This window comes from Bubalus kerabau, chromosome 3 (genome assembly GCF_029407905.1).
Source record: "Bubalus kerabau isolate K-KA32 ecotype Philippines breed swamp buffalo chromosome 3, PCC_UOA_SB_1v2, whole genome shotgun sequence".
NCBI classification, from domain to species: domain Eukaryota; kingdom Metazoa; phylum Chordata; class Mammalia; order Artiodactyla; family Bovidae; genus Bubalus; species Bubalus kerabau.
In genome coordinates this window covers 31,343,005-31,360,069 of record NC_073626.1, presented here as the reverse complement: position 1 = coordinate 31,360,069, position 17,065 = coordinate 31,343,005, and the positions used below count along the sequence as shown (strand labels likewise).

The 17,065-nt window shown below is 43.2% G+C and overlaps 1 protein-coding gene across 1 annotated transcript in view; it reads left to right on the top strand.

Annotated features, from left to right (window-relative positions):
• LOC129647589 (adhesion G-protein coupled receptor F2-like) overlaps positions 1 to 15,221 on the top strand; it is a 28,218-nt gene extending 12,997 nt beyond the window's left edge. Inside the window, exons 7-10 of the mRNA XM_055574667.1 lie at positions 1,361 to 2,722; positions 8,922 to 8,963; positions 10,620 to 10,679; positions 15,177 to 15,221. Coding sequence (XP_055430642.1) covers positions 1,361 to 2,722; positions 8,922 to 8,963; positions 10,620 to 10,679; positions 15,177 to 15,221 — 1,509 coding nt within the window. The remainder of the gene's footprint in view (positions 1 to 1,360; positions 2,723 to 8,921; positions 8,964 to 10,619; positions 10,680 to 15,176) is intronic.
• Positions 15,222 to 17,065: the final 1,844 nt, after the last annotated feature.

The window sequence follows — 17,065 nt, the reverse complement described above, 5'->3', positions numbered from 1 at the left end:
TAGATCCATTTTTTTTTTTTTTTGCTTTGATCTTCAAAGCAGAGGCTATTAAAAAGTAAGTTTAGTCTTTAGGATCGATTTCCAGTTTGGTATGTTCCCATATGTGGGCTCCCCTGATGGCTCAGAGATAAAGAACCCACCTGTCAATGCTGGAGCCACTGGTTCAATCCCTGGGCCAGGAAGATTCCCTGGAGAAGGAAATGGCAACCCACTCCAGCATTCTTGCCTGGGAAATCCCATGGACAGAGGAGTCTGGCAGGCTACTGTCCATGGGGTCACAAGAGAGTCGGACACAACTTAGCAATTAAGGAACAACAAATGTTCCTATACAGGGTGCTGCACACAAGCGGGATTCATTAGATGCTAATTATGTAATAGGTGCTCTGACCGGGGTAAACAAATGCTAGTTTCACTAAGGTATGAAAAGGAATTGATGATGGCAATGGGCATGTGGAAGGAAGGCATTGCACAAAGTGGGAGGAAGGCAATTCCCTTGCAGTACTAACCTCACCTGGGAGTCTCATTAAGATGCTGGTTCTACATAGACATAGAAAATAGACTGGTGGTTTGCCAAGGGGGAGGGTGGTGACAGAGGGATGGATTGGGAGGTTGGAATTAGCAGATGCAAACTAGTATACAGAGAATGGATAAACACCAAGGTCCTACTGTATAGCCAGGGAACTGTATTCAATATCCCGTGATAAACCATAATGGAAAAGAAATGCAAAAGAATGTGTATTTATATATGTGTGTGTGTACCTGAGTCTGTTGCTGGACAACAGTAATTAATACAACACTGTAAATCAACAATACTTCAGTTTTAAAAAAAGGATGCTGATTCTGATTGACTAGGTCTGGCGTGGGGCCTGAGATTCTGGATCTCCAGGCAGTTTCAGGGGATGCCTTTGCTGCCAGCCGGAGGATCACTTTTTTATGTATTATTTTAATTATTTACTTATCTATTTATGTATTCTTGGCTGTGCTGGGTCTTTGTTGCCGCTCAGGCTTTGCTCTTGTTGCGGCAAGCAGGGGCTACTCTCGTTACAGTGTGAGGGCTTCTTACTGCGGTGATTTCTCCTATTGCGGAGCCCGGGCTCTAGAGTGTGTGGGCTTCAGTAGTTGTGGCTCCCGGGCTCTAGAGCACAGGCTCAACAGTTGTAGTGCACGGGCTTAGATGCTCCATGGCATGTGGGATCTTCTCGGTTCAGGGATCCAACCCGTGTCTCCTGCACTGGCAGGGGGATTCTTTACCACTGAGCCACCAGGAAAGTCCCAGGACCACACATTTTAAAAGTAAATGTTGATTGTTCTGGCAGATTCAGAGAGTGGCTCAGTACTAATCCCAGTTCTTCATTGACAGAGTTACAGCATCATGGCCAACCACATTCTAAATAGCAAAAGCATCTCAAACTGGACCTTCATCCCTGAAAGAAACAGCAGCTGTGTCCTGCTACATTCAATCAATTCCTTTGCAAGAAAGCTATTTGTCAATAAGCATCCCATTGACATAGCAGATACTTTCATCCACACGGTGGGCACCATCCTCTCTAGAGACAACGCCAGAAAGAATTTCACCTTTTCAATGAGCGTTAACGACACCAGCGACGTGGTCACGGGGAAGGTGTTGATCAGTAGAGAGGAACTTCAGGAGGTGCCTTCTCCTTCTCAGGCCGTCAGCATCGCATTTCCAACTCTTGGGGCCATCTTAGAAGCCAGTGTTTTGGAAAGCATCACTGTGAATGGACTTGTCCTGTCTGTCATTCTGCCCAAGGAACTTGAAAGAATCTCACTGATTTTTGAAAAGATCAGCAAGTCGGAGGACAGGAGGGCACAATGTGCAGGCTGGCACTCCGTGGAGAGCAGATGGGACCATAAGGTCTGCCAAAAGATTCAGGAGAACTCCCAGCAGGTGGTCTGCAAATGTAGCCCGAGCAAGACGTTTACCTCTTTCTCGATTCTGATGGCACCCCACGTCTTGCAGAGCCCCATCCTGATTTACATCACGTACATAGGCCTGGGTGTTTCTATCTGCAGCTTGATCCTCTGCTTGTCCATCGAGGCCTTGGTCTGGGGCCAGGTGACAAAGACAGAGATCTCATACTTACGCCACGTGTGCATTGCTAACATTGCGACCACCTTATTGATGGCTGATGTGTGGTTCATCGTGGCTTCCTTTCTCAGTGGCCCAACGAGGCACCACAGCGCATGCGTGGCAGCAACCTTTTTTGTTCACTTCTTTTACCTTTCTGTGTTTTTCTGGATGCTCGCCAAGGCACTGCTCATTCTCTACGGAATCCTGATAGTCTTCCATACGTTGCCCAAGTCCGTTCTGGTGGCAGCTCTCTTTGCGGTGGGCTACGGGTGCCCTTTGCTCATAGCTGCTATCACGGTCGCTGCCACTGAGCCTGGCAAAGGTTATCTCCGGCCTGAGGCCTGTTGGCTCAACTGGGACATGACCAAGGCCCTTCTGGCTTTTGTGGTTCCGGCTCTGGCCATCGTGGTTGTCAACCTGGTCACAGTCACACTGGTGATTGTCAAGACCCGGCGAGCGGCCATCAGCAGTTCCATGTTCCAGGAGGTGAGGGCCATCGTGAGGATCAGTAAAAACATTGCCATCCTCACACCACTGCTGGGACTGACGTGGGGATTTGGCATAGCCACAGTTCTCAATGACAGCTCGCTGGCTTTCCACATCATCTTCTCCCTGCTCAACGCCTTCCAGGTAAGTCCAGAGCCTTCTGACTGAGTCCACAGTGAGAGAATTCAGGAGAAAGTTTTGTGATCAGGAGCTCGTAGCATCGTATTTCTTTATAAAAGACAAAGGACTTGAAATAGCATGTTGAGTCAGGAGGGCTTCCCAGCTGGTGCTAGTGGTAAAGAACCTGCCTCCCACTGGAGATTCAGGTTTGATCCTTGGGCCAGGAAGATCCTCTAGAGGAGGAAATGGCAATCACTCCAATATGCTTGCCTGGAGAATCCCATGGACAAAGGAACCTGGCGGGTTACAATCCACGGGTGGCAAAGAGTAGGACATGACTGAGGGTGCTCGTGGAAGGGAAATTGAGGCAGGAAGTAAGCTTTTGTTCCAGAAAGGTCTGGATTAAAATCTGGATTCTCTGACTTATGCCTGTGTAACACTCTCTTGGGATATTTGCTTAACGTTGCCAAGCCATGTTTTCTTCACTTACGAAATGGGTAGAAGAATTCCCGTTTTATAGGACTGTTTAAAAAGGAAAGATAACAGTGAATGGAGGACTTGCCTGGTGGTCCAGTGGCTAAGACTGCGCTCCCAGTGCAGAGGGCCAGGTTCGTTCTCTGGTCAGGGAACTAGATCCCACTTGCTGTAACCAAAGATTCCTCACGTCCCAACTTAAAGATCGTGTGTACTGCAACTAAGACTTGTAACAGCCAAATAAATAAATAAAATATTAAAAGCTGAGCTGTTGCTATTTAGAAACTAAATACTACTACTTCCCCAAACATCTAGGTATGTAAGTGGAGGTACTAAAATGTGCCCACATATTATATTTCTATTTAAAATTTAAAAAATTTTAATTTATTTTTACTTTTTTCATAAAATTGTTTTCTTGGAGGATAATTGCTTCACAATGTTGTGTTGGTTTCTGCTGTACAACAATGTGAATCAGCCATGAGTACATATATGTTCCCTCTCTCTGGGATCTCCCTCCCACCCTCCTCACCATTTTAGAATTTTTAGTGACCATTGGAAACCAACTTATTTTAATGAGGCAAGCCATCCAGAGTGGTATTAAAGACAGTCTCTCTTCTCATGGATTAAGCGATATTCCCAGTTTTATATGTATCTTTACCAAGTTTTCTATGCTTATATACAAATATGTTTTCACATAGGATTGGGGTTAAAAAACAATGTATGTTTTTACTTAAAAATACATCCGAGCATTTTACCAGGTGACCATGTATGTATCTTTAATGATTCCTTACCTGACTGAAAATTTTTTTTCATTTTTTCAGTTATGGTATACCCAAGAGCCAAAGTTTCTTATACTGAATGTTAAATGTAGATAGTAACTAACTGAAAAGAGAGCTTTTTCTAAAGCCCTCTAAAATATTGCTTTTGTTCCTAATTGTGTACTTATTAGAAAATAAGACTATTTCAAATAAATGTTTTATTTATAATAGAAATTTTAAGTCAAATGTTTTCTCATTTTGCTCTTGTAGAATTTAAGTGTACATGATTTCATTCTACAGCAAGTGTTTTGATATCTTGGGGACAACCTTGTGGGGTGAGATGGGGAGTGTGGGAGGGAGACTCGAGAAGGAGGGGATATACATATATTTATGGCTGATTCACGTTTTTGTACAGCAGAAACCAACACAACACTATAAAACAATTATACTCCAGTTTAAAAAAAACACAAAAACAAAGGTGTTTCACCTTTCAAATTTTTTTTTAATTTGTATGAAAAATATTAATTGTGCCATACATTTTTTGTATAGCTCTTGGTAATTATCAATTGCCTTACCCACATTTATGCAGCTAGTCACTGGTAGAACTGGGTTCAAAATGTAGTGTTCCTAGGGACTTCCCTGGAACTCCAGTGATTCAGACCCCATGCTTCCACTGCTGGGGGCATGGGTTGGAAACTAAGATCCCACATACTTTGCAGCAAGACCCCAAAAATAAAAAATATTTTAAAAAATGTAATGTTCCTAAAACTTCTCTTCTGGGTACCCCATGGCCATTCATCATGAATGCTTAATGAATTCATGTTTCACTTTTAAGCATTTTTTTTTTCCCTTGTCTCCCTCGGGGCCACTTTACTGTGACTTTTGTTTTAAACCAGGCTGTGAACATTTATTTGGATACCATGAACTCCTTTACCTATTATTACAGGGTCAACCTGTAATTTCAGCTGTTTCTGCCTTGACTCCTGACAAGGAGGAGGGTGGGGCCATCCAGCTAAATGCCAGGACCCTTGGGACAGTGTGGAGCTGAGAGCAGAGTCAGGGTGAAGGTCAGACCCTGGGGCAGGCATGAGGCAGTGCTGGGCTGGAACTGGCTTGTACTGGCTCAGGAGAGCTGACTGTTACCTTTCAGGAATTTGGGGAGCTGATTGTAAACATAGACATCCTTACAAATTAAATAAGTTAGATTGAAAACAAAGGTCATACATCTTCAAAATGCATCACTTTGTAATTGTTCGTGTCTATTTTTCACTGTACTTTTGAGGTTATTGGCAACTATTTTGTCTGGGTGGTGGGAACACTGTGTAATGATGTGTCCATCTCTTCCTGACTCCATGTTCAGTGATGCCATCTTGCTGGATTGATTGATTGATTGATATTATTTTCATATTTTATCTTTTTTTTATTGAAGTATAATTGCTTTACAACATTGTGTTAGTTCCTGCTGTACAAGGAAGTGAATCAGCTGTATGTATACATATATCCCCTCCCTCTTGGGCCTGCCTCCCACCTTCCCTCATCATCCCCCACCCATCGTTACAGAGCACCGAGCTGAGCTCCTTGTGCTATACAGCAGCTGTCTATTCCACTAGCTATCTATTTTACACATGGTAGTGTTGCTGGATTTAAATCAGCTGTGGTGGAAGTATTTAACCATGGAGAATGGCAAGAGCTACAAAGTAGGCGAGTTGGTTATTGCTGTTTACCAGCAAGTCTGTGGATCAGAGTATCCTGAGGATGCCCAGTGCGGGAGGAGAGAAAGGACAGTCATCAGCCCTCACTGATGGAGGAGACAGAATCAATGGAGCAAGAAGAAGCAGGACATGCAGGGACTAAGGAGGAACTGAGATGTGGGGCAGCTGAGGCTGACGGGGCAGATGGAGAAGAGAGATTCCTAAACATGCAGGAGGTCAACAGGATGTAGGCGAAAGACCTTCTTCAAGATTTCATGGTTCCTTCTCTGTGGGAGCATCTCCACAGGTTTTAAAGCTCAAGCTGTGTGTGTGCTAAGTCCAACTCTCTGTGACTCCACTCTCTGTAGTCCGACAGGCTCCTCTGTCAATGGGATTCTCAAGGCAAGAATACTGGGGTGGGTTGCCATTTCCTCCTCCAGGGGATCTTCCCAACCCAGGGATTGAACCCGCATCTCCTGTGGCTCCTGCATTGCGAGCGAATTCTTTACCTCTGAGCCACTGGGGAAGCCCCACCCTTTAGCGAGGGAAGTGTTATTATATAGTCAAGAGCTACCTTGACTGTTCATTTGTCAATCCATAACTTCTGACCCGTGTCTTCCTTCATATTTACCGAGAATAACTGGCTGGGTGGGAGGTTTGAGGACCCCCTCTAGCTGTTTTGGTGGGAGAAAAGTAAATGTTTCAGTCCATTTGGGCTGCTGTGACAAAAGAATACCATAGACTGGGTGGCTTATAAACAACAGGTATTTATTTCTTATAGTTCTGGAGGCTGGGAAGTCCAAGATCAAGGCACACACAGATAGACTGAGTTATCCGGTGAGAGCCCACTTCCTGGTTTACAGATGGACAGTTTTCTCACCATAACCCTGCCTGTTGAAACGGGCCAGGAGCACCCTGGGGCCTCTTTTATTTGGACCCTAAATCCTTTTCAGGAGATTCTGCTCTCATGACTAATCACCTCTCAAATGCCCCACCTCCAAATATCTTCACATCCAGCACTAGGATTTAACATGAATTTTTGGAGGACACAAACATTCAGTCTACAGCAGTTAAAGCACATACTTCAAAACCTGGGAGAACATCTTGAGATTTACCTGCTCAAATTGTGCTTTATCTACCAAAGGAAATTCAAAGAAGTTGCTACCAGTGAATTCTTCTCACTCAGAGATAAAACTGTGACTAAAATCTTATCTGAATTTTTTGAAGGATATTTTTTGTAACTTTTCCCAAGGTGGCATGGACCAATGACAAGTGATCCTTGTGGAATGTTTTCCTGTTACATATTTATTGCTATAGATGCAGGTTGTATAATAAAGCAATTAAATGCACACACGCACATACAGAAATACACAGAGCCATGACGTTTATTGTTTCTTTTGTGCTGAGCATTATGGTAAATGTTCAGACACGAATATAATTAATCCAAACTCAAGAAATTAAAGATCAAAAAAAAAAAAAAAAGAAATTAAAGATCTTTCAAAGAGAGAGCTTAGTCCTTTAGCCTTCAGGAAACAGGCTAGAATTGTGGTTCCCTGATCTTTTAAAATTACTTCCTGGGTAAAATTCGTGAAGATTTTGGTTTAAAATGCATTCCTAGTACCAAAACCCGAATGGGATGTATTTGGCCCAAGCATCTTTATACAAGTGATACTTTATAACTGAATGGTTCACAAAATCAATGACGTTTTCTTAATAGACACAATGACAGATTTCAATGGTTTTCTTGTAGGTTAAGAGAAACACTAAAAAGAGTAATGTGAAAGAATCATTCCATGCTTTGGAGCGCTCAACAGACTGGGTGAACAGGGAGGTGTATTTTAGCTTGTCTGGGGGAATAGCTGAGCTGGGTAGCCATGCACTGGTCCCTGTGAAGTCCTCTATCCTTCAGCCAGGTTTTTGCTGATCATGATTGCAGGGGGTTTTATATTGTTTCTGCTGATGGTCACTTGGTTGTAACATCTTTAGGGTGCCGTTTGTCTTAAATTATGTACCTTAGCAGGCCTCAGCCTGGGTAAGGATCACATTTGATTATGAAATAGAAGCAGCTTAACAAGGATGCCTAAATTGAAGGTCATTATCTTACGTCTCTTGTCTGGTGAGTCAAGACCTGAGTAACCTCATCTCCAGGAGAAATTTTGTCTAATGTATTTTGTTGTTGCCGTTCACATTTTGAAAGTTAAATCTCTGAGCTTCCTTAGGCGAAAAATGGGACAAATGCATTTCCTTCCTTCTTCCAGAGTGGTTTTGTGCCAATTCCATGAAAAAAAAGTTGAAAACTCAAATGGACTATAATGATAGGAGAACAGCCACTGTGTGACTTTAATGGGGTCTATCTTTGTATGAATCATAAGAGATGTTGTTGTTCAGTCTCTAAGGCATGTCCAACTCTTTGCAACCCCTTGGACTACAGCACTCCAGGGTCCCCTGTCCTCCATTATCTCCCATAGTTTTCTCAAACTCATATACATTGAGTCAGTGATGCCATCCAACCATCTCATCCTCTGTCACTTCCTTCTCCTCCTGCCCTCAATCTTTCCAAGCATCAGGGTCTTTCCCAATGAATTGGTTCTTCACATCAGATAGCCAAAATATTGATATGAGATAAGAGATATGAGAACTAATAAATTCTCTCTATACTATAATATCTGGAGCATGCATTTCTGAGCACCTGTTAGTATACTTAGAAACTCTAGAGTTTTTATGAGTATCCGTGGACTTAATTTTTCTTCACAAGTTTTATAACAGTTTTTAGTTGTGGATGGGGGAAGGAGGTTGGGGGTGTTCATAAAAGCTGAACACAGCTGCTTTTGTTATTTTCTGTGGAAGTTTCTTTCATTACTGATTGTTCAAGAACTGTGAGGTGGCTGTGCATAGCCTGTCTCCTTGGACTTTCTTGGGCCATTATATTCTGATGAGATGCACAACTCCTGATAAACACATAACACTTTATTTTGCCTGAATAAAAAATTCCTATAGTATTCTTGCATGCCTCAGGGACCTCAGTCTTCTTAGTTTACTGTTTAATTCTAAGTGTCAAGAGCAGTGGCTGGTGCATGAAAAATTCTGTATCCATATTTGTTGAATGGATCAATCTAGGTGTTGCGACTTTAAAATGAGAGAGTCAAAGATTTAATAAAATGGCTTTTGTTTTTCAATTTAAGGATTTAGGAAAGTTATTTTTACCTTCTACCAGAATAGGAACTGATAATAAGTACTGGTATTTATTATTATCATTTTATTTTGTTAAATGGCTCTTCCTCCCTCTTCCATCTTTCTCAGGGCTTCTTCATCCTGGTGTTTGGAACAATCCTGGATCCGAAGGTACAATAAATTCTTCTGCTGTTTTATGCATTATCAGTATTTGGCCCTGAAATGCTCACTAGTAAATGCCACTTATTGGGAGTCTTTCACCTCAATCATTTGTGCAGACACTTGAACAGGACATCGAGGTCTCAATGATGCAAGCTTTCAAGCTTTTATGGGGCTAAGCTCTTATTTTCATTAGCTCTCACCCTGAAAGCAAGCCTGGTTATTCCTATTTTTAGTTCTACAGATGAGGAAATTGAAACTCAGAGTGATGAAGTAGCTTGTTCACAATTTCTCAGAAACCCACCCTAGCTAGCTGAAGCAGACAAAGTTATTACATCTCACGATAACATCTTTGGGAAGGTCTCTCTGTGGCTGGGAGGCATGGAGGCTATGCATAAAGAATAGTTTCTGATTCACAGCACAGATGACTCCACACGAGGCTCCTCTGCCCCTTCCCACTTTGCTGGGCACAGAGAGCACAGCTCGGCAGGGCCACATCCGACAGTGTGTGCTGAGCTAGAGTTCCCGCTACTGCAGCCCCTGCACACTGCCTGGGGAGGATCACTGATACCTGCACTTGCATTACCATGTCTGATTGGCTGAGCCCAGGCCATGCGGCTACATCTTAGCTGCAAGAGAGGCTGAGAAAGTGAGTTCCTGGCTTCTACCTTAAAGAGCAGTGGACTTAAGGAAGGAAATTCTCCAAATACAGATGAGTGAGTGTAGGTGGTATGATGAAAATAAGTGAAAAAAAGGAACAAAACATCAGATGTTTATTCAGGCTTTTAAGATCACCCTCTTTCTATTTTATTTCATTGCTTCTTGGATTGAGAAAAGTAAACCTTCTAATTCATAGATGCAAACACTCACACGGCAGGGCTTATTTTGTAAATTTTATGCATCTATTTATTGTACTACCAATGCTGTTTTACTACTAAGTTAATATGCAAGGTTTGTAAAAGACATATTTCACAGAGGCTCTTTTGTTTTCCCATGGGGATACAATACCAACCTAAAAGTAAAAGAGGTAAGGGTTAAGAAATGAGCTCTTTAATCCTGATATTTCTATGGAATAGCTGTGTGCTGCTGGAGAGTCCTTAACCCATGAGCCTTAGAATCTTCCAATGGATCACAGACATAATAATGCTTTTCCTGCCTTCTGTGCTACTCAGTCACTTCGGTTGTGTCTGACTCTGTGATCTTATGGACTGCAGCCCACCAGACTCCTCTGTCCTTGGAATTATCCAGGCAAGAATACTGGATTGAGTTGCTGTGCCCTCCTCCAGGGGCTCTTCCTGACCCAGGGATTGAACCCACATCTTCTCATTGTGATGGCATTGCAGGGGCATTCTTTAGCTACTGAGCCACCTGGGATGCCCTGCCTTCCCTGCTAGATTAGGATAAAGAACAAATGCAGTTTTGCAAGTGAGACTGCATAAAAAGCACTTAAGATTTTATGTAGTTATAGACCATATGATTACTTTTTAAATGAATCGAATACCACAGCTAGTATTTGTAGGCAAAGTATCAACAAGAGCATTATTACTGTTGGTCCCGCCAACAGTACTTGCTGGAAAGATACTCTCACCATAGTGTTTGCCAGTCTCAAGCATATGTGTTAGTTCTTCATTATCTTCTAATCCTTAATTCCTTTTGTTAACCCCCCAGATAAGAGATGCCTTAAAGGATCGAATAAACTCTGCACAATGGATCTCCAGGATATCAGAGGTAAAACCTTCATGTTCATTTTTGCATTTAAAAGTTTGACGAGGTAACAGCCACATTGGAGTTTCTGGCACCTGGAGTGTTGCTCAAACCATCACCTAACACTTTTGCGGTATGGATTTTTCAGAAGAGCTTTGTGAGTGCCTCTTTGAGCTGTTCAGATTCTAGGTGGAGCACTGGGACCACAGCCACAGAGAGAAAGTAGACTTCAATGCATTTAGAGGAGAGTGACAAGGCAGCAGGGCCTGGAGGGGTGACCCTCAAACTATGGAGCAGGAGAGCAGGTGATGAAACAGAGAAATGAGAGTGGATGGAAAGTCTTGGGTCCCCATGACAGCTCACTCATTCACTGTGACTCTAACCAGTTGAACCATATTCAAGGTGTGACAATTCCAGAGGAACAAATTCTGACCCGACACAAAAATTTTCCTAATATCAATAGCTTGATGTTCAGGAGGGCTTGTTTCCATGGTTACTGGAGTTGTAAAATGTTAGGGACCTGGAGGAGGGCGTGGCAACCCTCTCCAGTATTCTTGCCTTAGAAATCCTGTGGACAGAGGAACCTGGTGGGCTACAGTCCATGGGGTCCCAAAAAGAGTTGGACATGATTTAGAAATGAAACAACAATAGAGCTGATTAACAATGTCGTGTTAGTTTCAGGTGGGCAGCAAAGTTAATCAGTTATAGATATCAGCTCCAGTTCAGTCGCTCAGTCATGTCTGACTCTTGGCGACCCCATGGACTGCAGTACGCCAGGCCACCCTGTCCATCACCAACTCCCAGAGTTCACTCAAACTCCTGCCCATTGAGTCAGTGATGCCATCCAACCATCTCATCCTCTGTTGTCCCCTTCTCCTCCCACCTTTAATCTTTCCCAGAATCAGGGTTTTTACAAATGAGTCAGCTCTTGGCATCCAGTGGCCAAAGTATTGGAGTTTCAGCTTCAACGTCCTTCCAATGAAGTCAATTTCCTTTAGGATGGACTGCAGTCCAAGGGACTCTCAAGAGTCTTCTCCAACAGCACAGTTCAAAAACGTCAATTCTTTGGCGCTCAGCTTTCTTTATAGTTCAACTCTCACATCCATACATGACTACTGGAAAAACCATAGGCTTGACTAGACAGACCTTTGTTGGCAAAGTAATGTCTCTGCCTTGTCTAACTCAATGAAACTATGAGCCATGCCATGTAGGGACACCCAAGACAGATGGGTCATGGTGGAGAGTTCTGACAAAACGTGGTCCTCTGGAGAAGGGAATGGCAAACCACTTCAGTACTCTTGCCTTGAGAACCCCATGAACAGTATGAAAAGTTATAGATATAGATGTATTTATTCTTTTTTCAAATTGTTTTCCCATTTAGGTTATTACAGACTATTGAGCAGAGTTCCCTGTACTATACAGTATGTCCTTGTTGGTTATCTATTTTAAATATAGTAGTGTGTATCTGTCAATTTCAAGCTTCCAATTTATCCCTCCCTCCCACCTTTCCCCTTTGGTAATCATAGTTTGTGTTCTATGTCTGTGAGTCTGTTTTGTAAGTACGTTCATTTGTATCATTTTAAGATTCTGCATATAAGTGATATCATATGATATTTGTCTTTCTCTGCCTAACTTACTTCATGTAGCATGCTAATCTCCAGGTCCATCCATATTGTTGCAAATACCTTTCGCCTTACTCTTCCCGAAGCTTTGGTCTCCTTCCCAGTCCTTGGTCTGCATACCTGGAAGATGGTTGATAACCTTTACATGCTTTCCAGCTGGAAAAAAAAAAAAAAAAAAAGCCAATTTTTACTGAGAAGAAACATTAATGATTCTCTAAAGCAATGATTCTCAATGTTGGCTGGATATCAGAAGCAACTGGGAAGCTTACAAAAAAATGTTGCTCCACCGCTGCCGTCCCCCGAGGTTTTAATTGGATTGGTCTGCACTGTGACTTGGATTTGGGAAGACACATAAGCTCCCTAGGTGGTTCTAGTGTAGTCAGAGCTGAGACACACTCATCTAAGCCTTCCTGAAGTATCTCAGCAATGTAAATGTTTGCCTCCAGCTACCCTATCTGATTGGAGAAGGCAATGGTAATCCACTCCAGTACTCTTGCCTCAAGAATCCCATGGACGGAGGAGCCTGGTAGGCTGCAAGGAGCCTGGTAGGCTGCAGTCCATGGGGTCGCTAAGAGTCAGACACGACTGAAGTGACTTAGCAGCAGCAGCAGCCTATCTGATGTATTCCCACTTCTTCCCTGGGGTCTGCCTGGATGCTCTCAGGAGAGAGGTCAGACTCTTCCAATCTCTTTCATCTTAGTTTCACTCCTTTACGTGTGTCTTGTATTTATCCATTCAGCTACCACAGGGAAGCTCTGCTCTTTGGTGTTATAGAAAATAGTTATTTTCCCCCCTCCTTCTCTTTGTGTCTTTGTATGCAAGGTAAGTCAGGATAATACCCAGAATTTCATTATTAGCTTGTTGATTGTCTGAATCTGAGGTTTTCCAGGCTGGCTGCACCTCAGAAACACCTAGACAGCTTGTAAATAATACTACTGTCCAGGTTCCACTGAAGAAATTAAACTAGAAAGTCTTAGAGTAGAGCCGAGTTATTATTATTTTTTTTAAGCTCCTCAGTGATTCTAATGTACTCTTAGGGTTAAGAATCACTGGTCTGTTGAACTTCCCTGGTGGCCCAGTGGCTAAGACTCTACATTTCCAGTGAAAGGGGCCTGTGTTTGATCCCTGGTTAGGGAACTAGATCCCACATGCGGCATCTAAGACCTGGCACAGCTAAATAAAATAAAAATAAGTGTTAAAAAAAGAGAATCACTTTTCTGGGTCTTAGGCAAATTTGTTCTTACCTTTTTATGTCCTTCCTTCACTCTGCCTCCAGCTGTAGCCACTGTAAGTTGGTGTTTTAGTCCTACTCAGAGGAAGTACTCTTGCCTGGAAAATCCCATGGATGGAGGAGCCTGGTGGGCTACAGTCCATGGGGTCACTAAGAGTCAGACATGACTCAGCAACTTCACTTTCACCTTTCACTTTCATGCATTGGAGAAGGAAATGGCAACCCACTCCAGTGCTCTTGCCTGGAGAATCCCAGGGACAGGGGAGCCTGGTGGGCTGCCGTCTATGGGGTCGCACAGAGTCAGACATGACTGAAGCATCTTAGCAGCAGCAGCAGCAGAGGAAGTAGGCTACCACCTGTCTCCTCCTCTCCTATCTGTAGGTCTCTGACTTTTAGGTCACCATATCCTACAGTCCAGATTTAAGTCTTTCTTCTTGGGCTACCTGCCTGGGGAGTGTCAGTCCCAGCTCCCCTAAACTAAAATAATAAACATACTTGTTTGCATTCATTTTATATCCTATGTGATGAATTAATCTATGTTCATGTGGTGATAATTCCACCAGCAAGATGATATTTCCACTCCACAACATGTACCTGAAGCACAAGGATAATTTAGACCCAGATGCATCGCAAGGTGGTGATCGTATTGTTGAGAATTTCAGTAGCTGAGAAGGAGTTGTTTGAAAATAAGATCATCTGTACCATTTTTTAGATTCCACATAAGTGTGTTCATATCTGACATTTGTTTCTCTCTTTCTGACTTACTTCACTCTGTATGACAGCCTCTAGGGATGTAGCTCAGGGACCTCTCTACTCAGTGCTCTGTGGTGACCGAAATGGGAAGGAAATCCAAAAAAGAGGGGATAGATGTATACGTGCAGTTGCTTCACTGTCCTCTAGAGTAGAAGCTAATATAATATTGTAAAGCAACTATACTTCAATAAAAGTTAATTTAAAAAGTGGAGTTGTCTGAAGACTAGGGATTGCCTGTTTCACTCTCTCCATGCCAGTCAACTGCCTTCTCCCCACCTCCATCTCAAACTAGAGGCTTCAGGAGAAGCATCCAAGCCAGGAAGGAGGAGAATCTCTCATACCAGCCTATTCACATGTTGTCAATGGTTCTACAATAAAAAAGGACAGGGATGAGGTGAAGGCAAGAAAGAAACTGCTGTAGGTCACAATTCTACATGTGCTTTTTAAAAAAATCGAAATGGAATCAATTTACAATATTATGTTAGTTTCAGGTACACAACATAGTGATTTAATGTCTTTATAGATTATACTCCGTTTAAAGTTATTGCAAAATAATGGCTCTATTCCCCATGCTGTACAGTATATCTTGGCAGCTTATTTATTTTATACGTAGTAGTTTGCACCTCTTAATCCTCTACTCCTGTTCTACCCCTCTCCCCACTGGTAACTACTAGTGTGTTCTTGATATCTGTGAGTCGGCTTCTTTTTCTGTTTACTGGTTTGTTTTATTTTTTTTAGATTCCACATATAAGTGATAAGATACAGTGTTTGTCTTTGTCTGACATGTTTCACTAAGCACAATACTGTGCTTAATGAAATAATTCTCCATGTGCTTTGAATAATTGTGATCATATTAATGACTGAATAATTGAACAGACTGCTGGTGACAAGCCGTCTATCCTTTGTCTTCCTCAGAATGTTTCTGATTTCTCTCGTCACCCCACCAAAGGCCCAAGCTAGTAAGCCAGACTATACTCCTAACTTGGGAGGTGAGTACACAATGAAGGGGACCCCATATACGTGGCCTGTATGTGACATTTCTTGGGGAAAAAACCCTCAATTTGATTCATTCTAATCAGAAATGATGTTTTCTTGATTGAAATGATTCTTCTCAGGCAATCTACTCTCACCTAGATCTGGTTGGAGATATAGCCACACTTCTAATTCTTGGACGTCTGAAATTGTTATTGTCCCTGTAAAACAGTCAGGCTTGTCTGGGGGGGGGGTGCCTGTAAATCAGCCTGAGTCTTTGAGAGGGGAGTGAGCAGAGGGATCCGTGGTCCCAGCTGCTCCCTCTCTCCCTCCTTTTTATTCCCCATCCCCAGGACATCCTCCATGATATCAACAACATCCCCACAGTTCTTCCTGTCACCCTCTCTCTTCCCTAGTGTTAAAAGATCAGGGAATTATGATACACACTGTCTGTGGGAGGCCTTGGAGATAATGCAGAAGTTAGTTTTCATTTGCAGGAGGGTCAGAGACAGAGAGAAAGAAAGGCAAGGGAGGCACAGGGGGAGACAGGCAGACAGGGACGCTTAGTGACATGGGGTGGCAACTCAGAGATGGAAGAGCAATCAGACATGTGCAGTCAGGACTTCCAATCCTCTGTCTCCGTGTCCCTCTAGAGCTAGAGAGAGAAGACCAGGCAGGGAGATGGAGACATCTACAGCAGGACCCCTACTTTCACCGTGAGACAAAGAGGTACAGAGAGAAGCTGAGGGATACAGAGAGAGACATAGAGAAATACAGAAAGAAACAGAGAGAGCAACACACACACAGACTCACACAGACACATGTAGAGTGCCAGAAAAAGAATTCTAGAAAGAGCCTTCCTCCCTGATCCCAGTACATCAGGGCTCTAGTAACCAATGTAGCTGAGACCTCCTGCAGCAACCCAGGGCCTTGGTCAAAAGAGAGGTCTTTTCCAAGAGGAAAGGGCATGGTCCAACTTGGAGACAAACAAGTTCTGTAATAGCTTTTGCAGACAAGAGAACAAAGCTGATTCTTGGATTCCCAAGGGACTTAAAGGGAAGCGAATCTTCATTTGCCAAGGGGCCTCTACCCAAAGGGGCTTCTTGTTCAAGAAAGAGCCAATCCATGATGCAGTTGTCATGATGCTTTTAGATATTGCTGCTTGTATGTTAAAGATGTGATTGTCTGTTCTTGACCAGGTCATGCATTTCAGGAGTGGCAGAGACCCCAGCAGAAATGTCCTGATTCGTGTCTTCTTGCCTCCGAAGAGTATGAAGGAAGCCTCCCTCTTGGTGGTGCTGACGGAGGAGGACGTGAAGAGAGGATGGAAAGCCCCTCTGTCTAAGCTGTTCTGTGTTGCTGACATTTTCCCCATCCACTGTCTACATATATATGCCATGCTGGGTATTCAACAGCGGACAGCAGAATCCTGGTCTAGCCAGGGTCTCCAGCCTCATCAGGAAGAGAGCTCTGGCTTGTCTTGGCAGTGGTGGCCAGGGATGTCACCCAGCTAGATTCTACAGGTGGCTGAGGGAGGGCCCTCTTGCATAGTCACCAACATTGGGCCGACTCTAAGTGGGTCATTGTTCTTTGGACAAAAGGAATTCAAGGGCCAATATGTTCCACCCCTCCACATTTAAACTGATTGCATGGTCAGCCTAGCGTGGGCTTAGATACAGCTTCTTTGGCCGTGAACCAAGCAAAAAGCACAGAGCTTTTGAACCAGAAAGGTGTTTAAGTTAAGGAGACTGAAGGCTGGAGTGATAAGTAACAGCTAATAGAGATTTGAGCCAGAGGTAAAAACCCAAGTCTGTTGATTCCTAGCCCTGGAC